Below are 14,034 nucleotides of genomic sequence, written 5' to 3' on the forward strand. Positions count from 1 at the left end.
ACACCACAATCCCCTCAGGATTTGACTAGATATAATTTTGTTCTAATTTCTTTTCCATTTCCTTTCATGACCTCAGTCAGGGTTCATGATAGCTCCCCCTCCCCTTTTGTTAAAATTAAATTGAGGATCTGATTAAAACATATATAGTTCAAATGTTATACAAAATAATGCTGCTTTTGCTGCATGCCCGACACAAAAGAATATGGAAGATATAAAGCTTTAACTCAAACTCTCCAGCAGAAAACTGCTATTATTTGCATTTATTTATTAATTCCTATCAATATGCCAGAAAATCTTTCATCCTTATATATCACTTTTCAGTAGAATTGGGTAATTCACAATAAGCCATTTATATGCATTTTTCCAGTGAACTAATTTGCTACAATATTCACAAGCTAAACCCATAGAGAGAGTAGGAGAGTCAAAGCAATTTAAATGTTCAAATTAGCATCTGTGAAAGCACTTGTAGTATTTACTTGGATTTATTTTCTTTCCAAAAGTGGCCACCAAAAGGGGAGGGTGGAGAAGAGGAAGGGAGAAAATGCAATAAATGTACATGCAAGATCACTCCAAAAGTAGGATTAATCCTGAACTGTAATGTATTTTCAAGTGACCTGCACAGAGAAAGAATCAAAGCTGTAGCGTTTCTACAGAAGGTGACGCCACACTCAACCAACTGATTTCAAGGCACCACAATCCTTGATTTCAAGCCCACATATGCCCATGGCACATGCACACTGATCTCTTCCTCCCAGACAACCCCTATTTGACCTGCTCTGCCCACTGAGCCAACCTGAAAACTCCCTACTAGCAGCACCTTGTTCATCAGCCCCTTTGCATCACCCCCCCCCCCATCAGGCTGCCCCCATTTCTCCCATCTGTCCTCACCCAGATGCAAACCATCATTGCTGTTTTGCACCCCAAGTAGTTAACATGTCTTTAAATGCAATGAGAAGCTTTCAGAAGATGAAGCAGGGCAGTCCAGAAAAGCCCACACCCAGCTGGAACCAGACACACATAATTAGTGCTGAGAAGCAGAGGTCTAGCAGGAAAAGTCCCATGTGCCTGCCACTGGTTTGAGGAGTTTCTCGATGTCACACAGCCCCTGTGTTACGAGCCCACAGCCTCTACACCATGAGCATCCAGGAGGTGTGACAGCACCCTCCAGCCCAAACAAGGTAAGGGATCAGGAACAAAAAGGAATGGAGAGTGCAGGACCTGAACAGGGCAGCACCAGGATAGACACAATGTTTCCTGTTGTACCATCTGCCAGCGCAGCCACAGACAGACAAACAGAAAAATCAACTCACCCCAGCCAATGCAGAGATAAAGGCGGAAAATCCTCTGCTCAGAGAAGACCGAAAGCACCAGCAGGGTGTAGAGGTACATGCCTTCCACCAGCAGCCAGTAGTAGTTTGCAGCCACACAATACTGCATCATCACAAAGACCAAACGGCAGCTAAGTGATTCCTGTGATGGAAGAAAGCATAGCCCAAATTAATGCAACAGGGACCGAGAATACAAGGATACTAACCCAAAAGACTGGTTCTTTTCTACTCTTGCTCCCAAAAAAAACCCCAACTTGTTAAACTAATCATATATTTTATTGCTGAAGGGACAGGACCCAGTAATGGGTGTTACACACAGCAGACAGATGCTTTCAACAACACTACTCCTTTAAAAAAAAGTACATGTTCTCTATTTTCCCCTCAATAAGCAATGGATTATATTTTGAAAAGCACGAATGAAGATGAAAAGATCAAGTGAAAGGTACTATATCAACCACAGTCAGTGAATCTTTCACTTTCCTGGATACTCTATTCTGCAGCTGAGAATTTCTCTATTAAAAAGAAAACAGTGGATGCCATAAGGTTGACTATATGCCAAAGCAAAGGATTTTTTCATAGAATAACAATGTCGCCACTTGCATACCATTTAAGTGCAAATTCTCTCATAGCTTGTAAATTACAGAGATGATCAGTAGGGCTTTAGATAGGTATGAAACCTGATTACCTAATAATTATATCCATCAGACCTGATGAAACCATTATTGCATAAACCATGTGTAAAATCAAAGTCTAGGCTTTTTGAAAAGAGAAAATGACTGACAATCCAATATGAACATGTCCAAACCATTTAAGATGTGTTTTACAATCTTATTTTCTGGCAACTGATACATTGCAGATGAGAAAAAAATCAACCATCAAATGAAATTCACTATGTGGCATTAGCACTTCTGCCTTAGTGTCAGAAAAGGATGGGTACTAAAGATGCATCAGGAGAGTTTCCCTTTACAACTCCAACCCTGCACTGCAGCAGCAAATGCCGTACCCATGTTTTAGAATCACAAGAGCTATACAGATAATAAAGCTACCTTTCTTTGAGGATTCAAGTACATTTTGCATTACAAATCCAAATGGGATAGGGGACGCTTTCATCATATTTACAAAAGAGTTGTATATCCTCTCTCATCAATTAGAAGAACTTAATTAGCCTGCTCTTCCAAAGCTTTTCTAAATGCTTTCAAATTTGCATTTTAATCAGAGGCTTCCTTTTTTTCCTGTCATCAAGAGATTACAGAGAGATCACCAAGAACAACCAATTTATCTGGTCAGTAGACCAGATGGATAATTCTATCTCAAAAAGTGCTGCCTTAGGAAAATAAATGCCCTCTTGTCACTGCCAGAAAGAAGTGAAAGGACAGCATAGAAAGAAGATATGGGCATTGGTGTATGTATGTATATATATATGTAGAAAGATCAACTTCTTGTTTCTCTGTCTACCGGAGGCAAATTTCCCAAAGGTAGGGAAACATGTCATGCCATCAACTAAAGAATTAAATTACCTGCTGTCATGCAGACACATGCGATGACTCCAATATTCTAGGAACAACCACAGTGTCTGCCCTTACCTGGAAGGCTATCAGTCCTTCCCACTGGTACTCCTGTGTGGCTGTGCTGTACATCCACTTCACCACAGCATCTTTAATGAAAACAGATATAGCCCGGAGGATAAAAGAGGTGAAGAGGTTCAGGTGAATGTAATTCCTCGTGCAATGCAGATGTCTGCAAAAATAAAAATCTAGTCATGATCCACTACCTACATAAAAGATGCAACATCACACACAGGACTGAGAAAGGGAACAATGAGCCCTGTAGGAAAGCAAGAGGCACCAGAGGAAATACCATAACTTGAGAATGGCTGCAGGGATTTCAAACTGTCTTTGGGAAGAAAACACTATCAAAGAAAACACATTCAAAACTTCAGCCCTTAGAGCCAGTGTTTGAGGAAAGGAAGGAGATGGGTACGTTAAGAAAAAAAATATTTAAAAAACTTAAATAGTGCAAAAATAAAGTAATTTTCAGAAGACTTATCTGAAAGGACTAAAAAAGTCAAGTTTCACATAATGCTGAAGCTAATTGCTTTGAATTGACCCCAATGTCACTGCTCAAGTTTACCTTGGCAAAGCTCAGGACTGGTGTGCAGTGCAGCTTCTGGCTGTGCTCAAACCCACAATGAAAAAACATCCACCTGCAAATCACCCTTTGACAGCAAGAGAAAAATTTGTATTCAAATTGCCTCCTGGGAGAGTTGTAAATACTTTCTGTAGAAGTAAAAGGAAGAGATTTTTCACCTCTGCATTCAGAATTGAAAACAAAAAAACAAAGAAAAAAAATCCTCTTGAATTTCAGCAGCCAGCTGCAAAGACAATAAAATTGCTCCTTGTCAAAAAAAAAAGAGCATATTAAGGGATAGCAAAAGAAACTGCAGTCATGTAAATGGCATCCAATTGCAGAGTACTGCCAATATTTTACCAGCCTTATTCACAAACATTTTTCTTCCAGCTCTGCAAGGATACACCCTTTCCTTCAAAGGAAGTTACGCTGGGTATGACTTTTTAGATGCTAAAAAGATAGACACAACATATGGTAATCAGCAATTATTCCAGCAAAAGTTTCAGTGAACTTACACTTTAAATGTCTGTTTTTCACAGCTCTGTACATTTTAGTAGAAAAATTGATTTGGTCTGAAAGTCAGAGGCTTGCACCGAAGAAGAACTTGTTTTTTGTAGCCCAGATAAAATTTTTTGAACACTTCTAAGTCCCAACTTATTTCAAAATTTACCTATTAATATTTATTTTCCTTAAACTCAAAATTCATTTGTTGCTAGCCTTCAGAACTGCTACACATTTCAATCTGTTTGAAAAACTTATGTAAATGAGGCAATTGAAGAAAATGGGCTGCAAATAGTTACTGAGTATTTTTGCTACAGGCGATGGAAGTTATTCAAATTGTTTCACTCATGAAATCATGGGCCTAATTCAGCTTCCACCACTGAAATTACAGATTTTCCTTGCATTTCTTTCAGAAGATGCAAAATAGGACTCTAAAGAGATACTGTTTCCTCTGTTGTATCATCTTTAAAGACAAATAGAAAGGTTATTCTGTTGTCTAAGAACTTAAAAAGGCCCCTCAGTATTTGCATGTCATTGAATTAGATTGTGATCCTCATTTGTTGGGGCTGAGCAGCTCTGTGAAGAAGTCACAAGCAGAGATTGCAGTCAGAATCCAGAAACTGCAATTCACATAGGGGAAGGTCTCATATTTTGGGATATCCAGGACCAAGTTGTCTCCTGTCCTGACAGACAATTTAGAAAGGAGAAAGCAAAATGGATTGATGGCATAGTTTTAAAAAGGCTCTTGGTGCCTTTAACATCCCTGGAACCTCATTTTTAAAATAAGAAGCACACACTTGTGTACACTTCTCCAGTCCCTGCTTCACAGTTGAAGGAAAAAATGCTAAAGCATCACCCCACAAAAGTCAGGGCAACAAAAATCCCTCTCTCCTACCAGTCCTTGGTGACAAACTTGCTCTTTGTTCCCTGCCAGAAAACATCCTTTCTTCCTTCCTTCAAAAAGTACACAGTTGTGCTCTGTGACCTTTGCATTTGGGCTGCTGAGATTACTCAAAAAGCATCACTGATAGGTGAAATGAGGAGAAAACAGTTACCCTGGGAAACATTTGGAGACTTCAAGACCATCTGGTGTTTAGTCAGAAGGGTCCCAAAGTGTCACAGGTACAACACATACAAATCATAATTATCACATGGCATTCACAGAGGGTGAGCATGTCTGCATTTCTGCAGTCATTTTAAAACTTCCTTGATACTGTCCACCTATGCTTCTCCACTGCAAGGAGAAGGGATGACAGTGCTAAAAGGTATGGTACAATATAAGAAGGCTTGCATAGTTTTAGTTTGGAAAATTAGAAGTTAAAAGGCATGTTTGACTTTTTAAATACGTAAGGGAAGAAAGGAAAGGGACTGCCTTCCTAAAAGTGTAGTTCAGACACCAGAGCAAATGATCAATAACTGACAATGACAATTCAATCAGGGAAGAAAGTTTCTTAAGATCAGAGCACTGAATGTTCCTGACTTGATTTCAAACAAGAGTACCAAGACATGGAACACTATACTTTTTTAGGAGGCAGCCTCATCAGCATGTAAGCAGGACAGGACCTGGCTGTAGAGAGCAGCAAGGAGCAGGACTTCATAGCAGAGAGAATTCCTTTCCACAACAGAACAGGATCTCATTTTTGTGTTTTCTAAGTATCAGTCTACTGTGCTCAGCACCCGCAAACTGAAGGAAACTCTGGCTGGAATCAAAACATCTCTTGCATTTACAGAGGGAAAAAAAATCCCCGTTAGAATCCAAAGTTGTGTTTTGGGTCTGGTTGGGGTTTTGCTCTTTTGTTTATTTTTCTAACCAAACACACACAGTATATCTTTGACATATGCAACCAAGAGTGTCTAAATTTTTATTTGATCCATGGAATTTGTTGGTGCAAACCTGGATGAACTCAGTATGTCACTATGGCCTGCTGACAGCAATTAATTTAACATAAACTTTTCAAGTTTCAAATTAGATTCTCTTCCATATTGAGAAAGAAATAAGAATTTCTGAAAGTTCTCTGAAAATAAAAATCGTGTCAAAAATCCATTTCTGCACACCCTGCATGTGAGGGCTGGGATATAGGCCAGACTGAGATTTATGCTCTGTGTAACTCCAAGCAAGGGAAGATGACAATTTTTCTCCTAAATGTCTTTGTCCATCTCATACTTGTGCCTCATTGTGACACCATGAAGGAATGCATTTCTCTCTTTTGCCACTTCTTTCCAGTGGAAATTTCAATGAAATAGAAACTAGCCTAACAAAATATTCCATTTGATAAAAAGTACCTCTTCCACATATTCATATGGGTAACAGCAAAAATTTGGCAATTCTACTTGCATTTTGTGAAGGAATTATTTTAGGGAGGAACACAGAAGTGACAAAAGATAGAGAAATAATGAGGTGATGGAAGGAGAGAAAAAATAATCAAATGTTTCTGTCAAAGTCTGATACTGTCATACAGAAAAACATAAAACCTTTACTCCACTCTCTTCAAAGCTTCACCAGTTACCTGAATCCAAGAAGAATGGCAGTTGCTATTACAAGGGCAGAGAAGGAAAGAGCATATCCAATGGTGTATATGATGGACAAATTCAGGAGCTGTTCTTCTGGTGCATCCTGAGAGCATATAAAGAAGAAAAGAAAAAAAAGTGGAGGGGGAAAACAGAGAGCTCATGACCTTCAGTTTTTTTTCTCCCAGCTACTTTCTAACTTTCTTAACGATAACCAGAAAATATTCTCCTATTTTCAAGTTTAAATGCACATGTCAAATCAGTCTTCCACTTTTCATATGCTCTAAAGAAATAAAAATTTAATCTTAATTTTTCAGCTGCTCCCAGGTGTTCGCTCAAACAGTTGGGTTTTGCAGTCCAGCTAGAAAAATAGATAAAGTGACATTATTTCATAATAAAGGTGGAGAGACATGAATTACCACACAAGCAAGTCTTAAAACAGATGGCAGGAAGCACAGAGACAACTCAGACCTGCAGTAAAATGGCAAAGCTAATCTTTTCAGACTTGAGCACTTCAAGTGAGTCTCCTTACTGTGGTAATGAGGGGAGTCACTTCCCTACATCTATACTTAGAAGTAAAACAAGCCAGATCCTATTTGATGATTTTGAGGCAAAGCATGCCTTGCATTTACACAATTAAACCCTCTTCTGCCCCAAATAGTTGGTCTTCTGCCTCAACTATGTAGAAGACCAATCTCCTGGTAGCAAACCACAGCCCAACAGCATTCATGACCTGGGTGTTACAGCACTGTGTGACAGGGAGCGACCTGGTGTGGACCAGAGCAGTGGGGCATCTCTTCAGATTCACTGAAAACATGTGTGGCTAGCACAGGTTTTTCTCATGAGAAATTTTCTTGTGTTTTATAAATAAAGTTTGGATGTTGTTGGAACAGTGTTCCAGAACTCGGACAGTGCAGGCCTGGCCAATCAGGCCTGGGGGAAGGCTTCTGACTGACCAATCTGGGTGACTTTTGAGAACTCTATATATGTGATGAAATCAAAACAATAAAGGTCATTCCTTCTTGCCACTGAGAACTGATGCATTCATTACTCTGCTAGCTGCTCAACAGCGACAAACATGATTACTGAGGAGACCCTTGCTTGAAAATTCTGGCCAAAATCTTTATAGAGAAGCTAATTACTTGAAAAGGTACAGGCAGGTCTGAATTATAACACAGGCTTATTGCTCAGCCTCTCAGGCACATTCATATTCACTGTTCTGGTTCATCCCTAAGCATGTATCTCTGTCTAAATACACAGGCATTTTATTTGCCTTTTTCAAGCTGCTAACTGCAAGTGACTCTTGAGACCTGTGCTGTACAAAGGAATACATTCCCTGTACTTCAGAAATTAAGTACAGTTATTCAGATGTACTTTGCACAGCCAGGAGGATTTAAGGTGCATACACAGGCTGTTTCTAAGAGATTTGCTAGATAAATGCTTTAAAGGGAAGGCTATGAGAGCTGCCTTATGAAAAGGAAAATCTCTTCAGCATCAAAGCTTAGGCAAACTGCTGAAACCTGACAATTTAAAACATGCACACAGATCAAAGTGAAATTGTATGCCTAAAGTAAACAATGTTATTTTATAGATTCAATAACAAACACTTAGGAATTTGTTCTAGTTACATTTGTAATATAACACACGACAAGCTTATAAAAACAACTTGTTCTCATATGCCAGATGCATAAAACAAAGTTATTATGGGGCTCCATATACATTAGCTGGAAAACCAAACATGGCTGTTCACATTTCAGGGAGTAAAAGGGTGTGCCTAGACACGTAGACACGGTTTCAGAATCCAGATCAGTTCATGAAAAATTGGAGGCAGGTGCCAAATGACCAAGTGTTACAATTAGGTATCTCACTCCTTGGCATGCCCCAACACAGCTCTGGAAGAAATCATAATGGCAAACAAGGAAAAGTCAAATGACCAGGCTTACACATTGTGTTAAGACAACGTGCTCTGCTGGTGTACCCCACAACACAAAAGGGACAAGGAATAAGGCTGCAAATCAAAGAAAAAGGTTAAATTTCACGTAATAGGAGAACAGAAACTATCTCTTTTCTCGTCTCCCCCTGGTCTGCAGCCATCTATTCCTTCTGAAGAACAAGATACTGAGCAATACCTACAGAGGGCATAGATCCTGGAGCTCATGGGACTTTCATAATCTAGAACTGTTTTGACTAGGTAATACATTAGTTCCCAGTACCCCAGGATAGAGAGAGTGCACTCAATTTCTGTGAGGAAAAGCATCGCCCTTGGAGGTTCACAGTAGTAGAGGTATCACGTGTCATGGGAACGCACACAGTGCACTGGCTGACGCCAATGGCTGTCAAAAATCCTCTCAAAATCCCTATGCTCTCCTTCATTTGGTGCCAGGCATCTCAGCTCCCTGCAGAGTATAAAGCATGAGGGCAAAAAAATAATACTGACAAGCCTAATTCCATTGCCCACTAAAAATGAAGGTATAAAGACTAAAAAACCCCAGACAAAAAAAAAAAAAAAAAAAAAGCAGGGATTGCCCCATGCCCAGAGGTGAAAAAGCAAATACCCTTCAGTTCAGTTCATCTTAATCACCTTAATAGCTGCTAACAAGACAGAGAGAACAAATGGTCACTATTATAGTGACGTGACAATGGAAAAAAGGCAAAGGAACAACATTAGGTCACTCCTGCAGTTGAGCTCCTTGCACTGCACCACAGCTGGGATGACCTGAGTCACTTCTCTTGGCTTTCACGTATATTTAAACATGCTCTTATCTACCCTCCATGTTCCCTTTGTTGAAGGGAAGAGACCTGACGTCCCTTACCATTAGGCTCACTGAGGTGAGTCAGGAAAGATTACTTTGACAGGACAAAAACACATGTGCAATTATATTTTTCCTCTCTTCTGCTTCATCCTAAACAGCAGCAGCAAGAGGGGGGAAAAAAATGGGAAAACCTCTTACCTGGTCAGAGGACTCACACTCAGACAGGTTCCTCCAGGGCAAGGTTGAATTCTCCTCCAGCAGCCATGTCCCCTCCAAGGTGCAGAAGCGATACACCTGCCCGTGCAGCACTGCCAGGAGCAAAATGAGCCACAGGGTCAGTGAGAGGAGAGCCTGCTTGACTGAGGGGAAAGGCTCACAGAGCAGTCTGCACCTCCAAGCAACTCTCCTTCTTCACCCATCGCTCTCTTGGCTGGAGAGGGAAGCTGCAGCATGGCAGGGGAAGTATTGCACCCACTCCCTGCCTGCCCCCCAACACTCTGTCCCCATGGCCCCAGAGCAGCTGCCAAGGTTTCAGATGGCACATGCTCTAGGACAGTTGCTGACCATTCCACAGTAAAAAGAGCCTGAAATAACTGCTGCCATCTTTATGTGGATTTTACAACATGCATAAATTCTAGCTCATTGAAATATTAGATTTTGAGGCACACAAATTCTGGGAATGTTAAGCCTCAGCTACAGAATTTATATGGAAAAGAAGGCACACAAAGACTAAACATGCTTTTTCTTTCCTGAAAACATGCAGACCCAGAGAAACCTCGGAACAGGTATGCTAACACAAGCTTCCCAAAATGTAGATGTTTATGCAAACATCTGTGCTACAAAATGAAGCTACAAATCTTTTTCTAAACTACCCTTTCTGTTCCTTCTGTCTACATGTTTGAATAACAGAATCAACAATAAATTAAACACCTTTACTGGTGCACTTAGCTGCTCAATCTTGTAAAAGCAAGTACATAGAAATGGCGCATAATAAAATTACATCAGACTGAAGCACCAAAATAAAAAGTGCAAAGGGAAAGGAGCATTCAGTGTCTGAAGGCACTCTGTGTGTATGAAAAGAAGCCCCCTCTGTAGTGTCTGGAGTACTGGGGAAATCTAACAACTTATGCAGCTGTATACACCAACAACTTGTAAGCATCCTTGTAGTACAGTAACAGTGTGAGTTGCTTTACAAAGGAAGTTTCTCACTAATCACATTTTTGACCCAGCAATCTGACCTATTCTGTATTACAAAGCTATTCCTCCAAAAGGAATGCTGGGTCAATCGCTCAGCCAGGATTACACAGGCAATGTTTGGAAAAACACACTTGCCCTATTTTGAGGTATAAGAAGCTGAGTTAGGAGGATTCAGCTCTGCAAAGGCATCAAAATACCTCCTAATTACAGCTTTTGCTCAAACCCAGCCTTGCACGCTGCAACCTCATCCTGTTTTCAGCTCCCTCACTACTGCAAATTAGAACTCATTAGAATTTGGCATTTCTGTTCAATGGGAAAATTTAAAAACCTATTTGATATTATAACAACCCAGTAGGTTATTTGCATGTTAGTTGACAACTGGTAATCTATTTGATAATTGTCAGCAGCAGACAACTAGTAGGTACTCTAAGTGATGAATGTTTTAAAAAACAATATAGACATTAATATTCTAATAAGCCATTTTTAATGAGTTTGCTAAATGGTAACTGATAACAGTTCTGGTAGGTATAGCCTATTTGCTTTTATAATTGCTACACTGAATATACCAGTAACAGATAATATAAAAATGATAGAAAAATTCAGTTATGCTGAGTGAAGGTTTTTGACAATTAAGGGTATCTGTTTACATATGCTCACATGAAAACAGAAGGAGAGATTAAGTACAGCATCTGCAACACCTACACTGACAGCCACCAACTGCACTCTACTCTCGTTATCAGTGACAACCAGTGACAACTACTTTCTTAGGTCAAGAAATTGCTAGGATGTTGCTCAAGGGTAATAAAAAAGCCTATTTAGGAACATCAGAAATAAAAGAAAAAACTAGGAAAAATGTGGATCATCTCAGGAAGGACAGGGGAGAGCTGGCTGCACAGGATGTGGAGAAGGCTGTGAGGTACTCAATGGCTGTTTTGCTTCAGCCTGGAAAAGGCTCCAGGGAGACCCTACAGTAGCCTTCCAGTTCCTGAAGGGGGCTACAAGAGAGCTGGAGAGGGACTTTCCACAAGGGCAGGTAGCTATAGGACAAGGGTGAATGGCATTAAGCTGAAGGAGGGTAGATTTAGATTAGATATTAGAAAGAAATGCTTCACTATACAGGTGGTGAGGCACTGGAACAGGTTGCACACAGTGGCTGAGGATGCCACATCCCTGGAAGAGTTCAAGACTAGGCTGGATGGGACTTTGTGCAACCTGGCCCAGTGAAAGATGTCCCGGGCCCAGGGCAAGGTGGTTGGAACTGGATAATCTTTAAGGTCCGTCCCAACCCAACCATTCTACTCAACATTATTTTACATTTTCTGAAACGCTTTGTGGATTCCATACCTTTGCCAGTATTTCTTAGTGGCAACGTCTAATTGGGATGAATGCTTAGCTTCAGTATATTTATTTTCTCTCCCAATCATCATGACACATTTTAATTTTCTTTTTATTGATAACACTTCTTTTTAAATAATAAAGAAGAAAATCTATTGTATGCTGAAGCCTGGCATATATTAGAGAATTGAAGGGTTTTCTGTAAATGAAACATTGAATTTGCTATCAGACAGAAAGACAAGGCAATTCATTTAGATATGAAGAAAAAAAAATGTAATGCTATTACACTGGACAGGAACATTCCTGCCCCATCTAGGAGTCACAAACACTCAAACTGGATGGCTCTTACAGACTTCTAGGTAGTCCCATGCCAGCTCTGTCAAGTTGTCATAGCCTCATTGATTGCCAAAACAGTGGTGATCATGGCAGGGCTCAGAGGCAACTGAAGGCCAGCTGGGCTATTTGTACCCAGGAAGAACCTTAAGAAGTAAAAGAATAAATCAAACAAAAAGTCCAAATAGATGAGATTGCATATCAGAATGTGAGAGCATAAACAGCTGTTCTATGGAATAATGCATTAGCCAAAATGCTTACAACACAGAAAATGTTAAAAAAAGAAAACTTACACTTTGAGGCAGTATTGAGATTCTGGCTGATACATGGAGTGATGCTCACAAAAGAGTTGAGAGACTGCAGAAAGCAGGACATGAAAAGAACACAGGGCTGATGCACTGCAGGCAGCCAGTTACTCTCAGAAATGTGAAAAGAAGTCTCACTGGTGCAGAAATGATTCCTTTCAGTAATGTGTCAGACTCCCCATTACCCACACAGCATCACTCTGTGGAGCTGTGAAGGCTCAGAAATTGATGTGTACCACACACAAGACCTTTCATGCCCTCCAGCTGGGCCCAGCCAGCACCAGCACCATGCAGGACCTCCAAGACAAACCCAGCCCAGCGATGCCACAGTGCCAAGAGCTCAGACTTCACACAGCATGACCATGGAAAGGGGCACCTTTGAAACCCTACCAAACTGCATCAACCTGTGGTCATTCCTACTTTCTCCATTTCCTAGAAGCAGAAGGCAAAAAGCCTCCATCTACTCATTCTCTGGGCAGCAGGCTCAGTCACAGGCAGCCACCTGCTACTGCCCAAACACAAGACAGGCTGTTAATGACTCATAGTTCAGAAGAGCTATCACCAGAATGTTTTTCCCAAGTCTTGCCTCACTGAAGTGAGGGACAGAGTAAAGCCTCTACACCAGAAACTATACTCTGGTTCTCCAAATTAACCAGTAAAACCCTGGAGACGCTGGATCTTCTTTGCATATACAAAATCCTCATCTTTGCTTACTGAAAGCAGTTCCAACAACATTCAAGGAATTCACTAGCTTTAAAATCAGGAATGTTTTGATTCAAGAATTGCAAGTGTCTTACTATTCTTCTGCTCAGAGTAAAGCATGTGGTTTGCATTAAAGCTACCTAAAAATGTTTTAAAACAATTTTTTCACATGTACATTTTATGACTCCCTCTCTACACAGCTGGTGTGGCTTAAGATAGCAGAGATTTTAAATCTTCTAAAACAGATAATGAGATAGTATATGTACAGACTCTGTCTTTGCTGAGGGCCTGATCCAAAGCTCACAAGGAACTCCATTTCCTTCAACTTTCATGTGATGCCATTGCTGAAAAGAAATTCAGTTATTAATAGACACTGAGGCAAACTAACAGTGACATGCTCGGAGGTGGCCTGTATGCCATGACAGGAGGAAGGCACCCACACAGCTGCCCCTGCAGCTGCTGAGCAATTTCAGCTTCGTGCTTGCAGGTGGTTTACTCAGAGGCAATTCACATTTGTCCATGCCTGCATTCTGCAGAGTGACTCAGGCCCTCTTACCTTTAATGCAGTCAAAACACCAAGCACACAATGATCAGCTTCAGTTCTAACAGACCAGAACAAACAATATTTTTTAAAAGGTTTGAGACATTGCCTCTTTGCTGAAATACCTTTTTCCTGTCTTGTTATGTTTTCTGTTACCATACAGTCAATGTTTCAAATTATTCCACTACATTCTAGAATTGGCTATCATCCTCTGCAAATAAACAAACAAATCCACAGGCTGTGCACAGGGAATCTGATTTTATTTACTTTTTAAGTTAAGTGCAAAAGTTGCAAAACCTTCGGAACAGCAGCCTAATGGCACGAGTTTATTTGAACAGTGTCAATCACACCTCATTAGAATTACATGTTAAAACATGGACTGATGCCCAAAACTCAGTCTCTGC

At 40.4% G+C, this 14,034-nt stretch overlaps 1 protein-coding gene across 2 annotated transcripts in view; it reads right to left on the reverse strand.

Moving 5' to 3' along the window:
• GLP1R (glucagon like peptide 1 receptor) overlaps positions 1-14,034 on the reverse strand; it is an 82,253-nt gene that overhangs the window by 24,148 nt on the left and 44,071 nt on the right. For both annotated transcript variants that reach the window (XM_085055081.1, XM_085055080.1), the window contains exons 4-7: positions 9,416-9,525; positions 6,464-6,570; positions 2,912-3,065; positions 1,311-1,470 (exon numbers count right to left, since the gene is read on the reverse strand). In XM_085055081.1, the coding sequence (XP_084911207.1) occupies positions 1,311-1,470; positions 2,912-3,065; positions 6,464-6,570; positions 9,416-9,525 (531 nt within the window). The remainder of the gene's footprint in view (positions 1-1,310; positions 1,471-2,911; positions 3,066-6,463; positions 6,571-9,415; positions 9,526-14,034) is intronic.

This window comes from Lichenostomus cassidix, chromosome 3 (assembly GCF_008360975.1).
Source record: "Lichenostomus cassidix isolate B80296 chromosome 3, HeHo_3.0, whole genome shotgun sequence".
Classification (NCBI taxonomy): Eukaryota; Metazoa; Chordata; class Aves; order Passeriformes; family Meliphagidae; genus Lichenostomus; species Lichenostomus cassidix.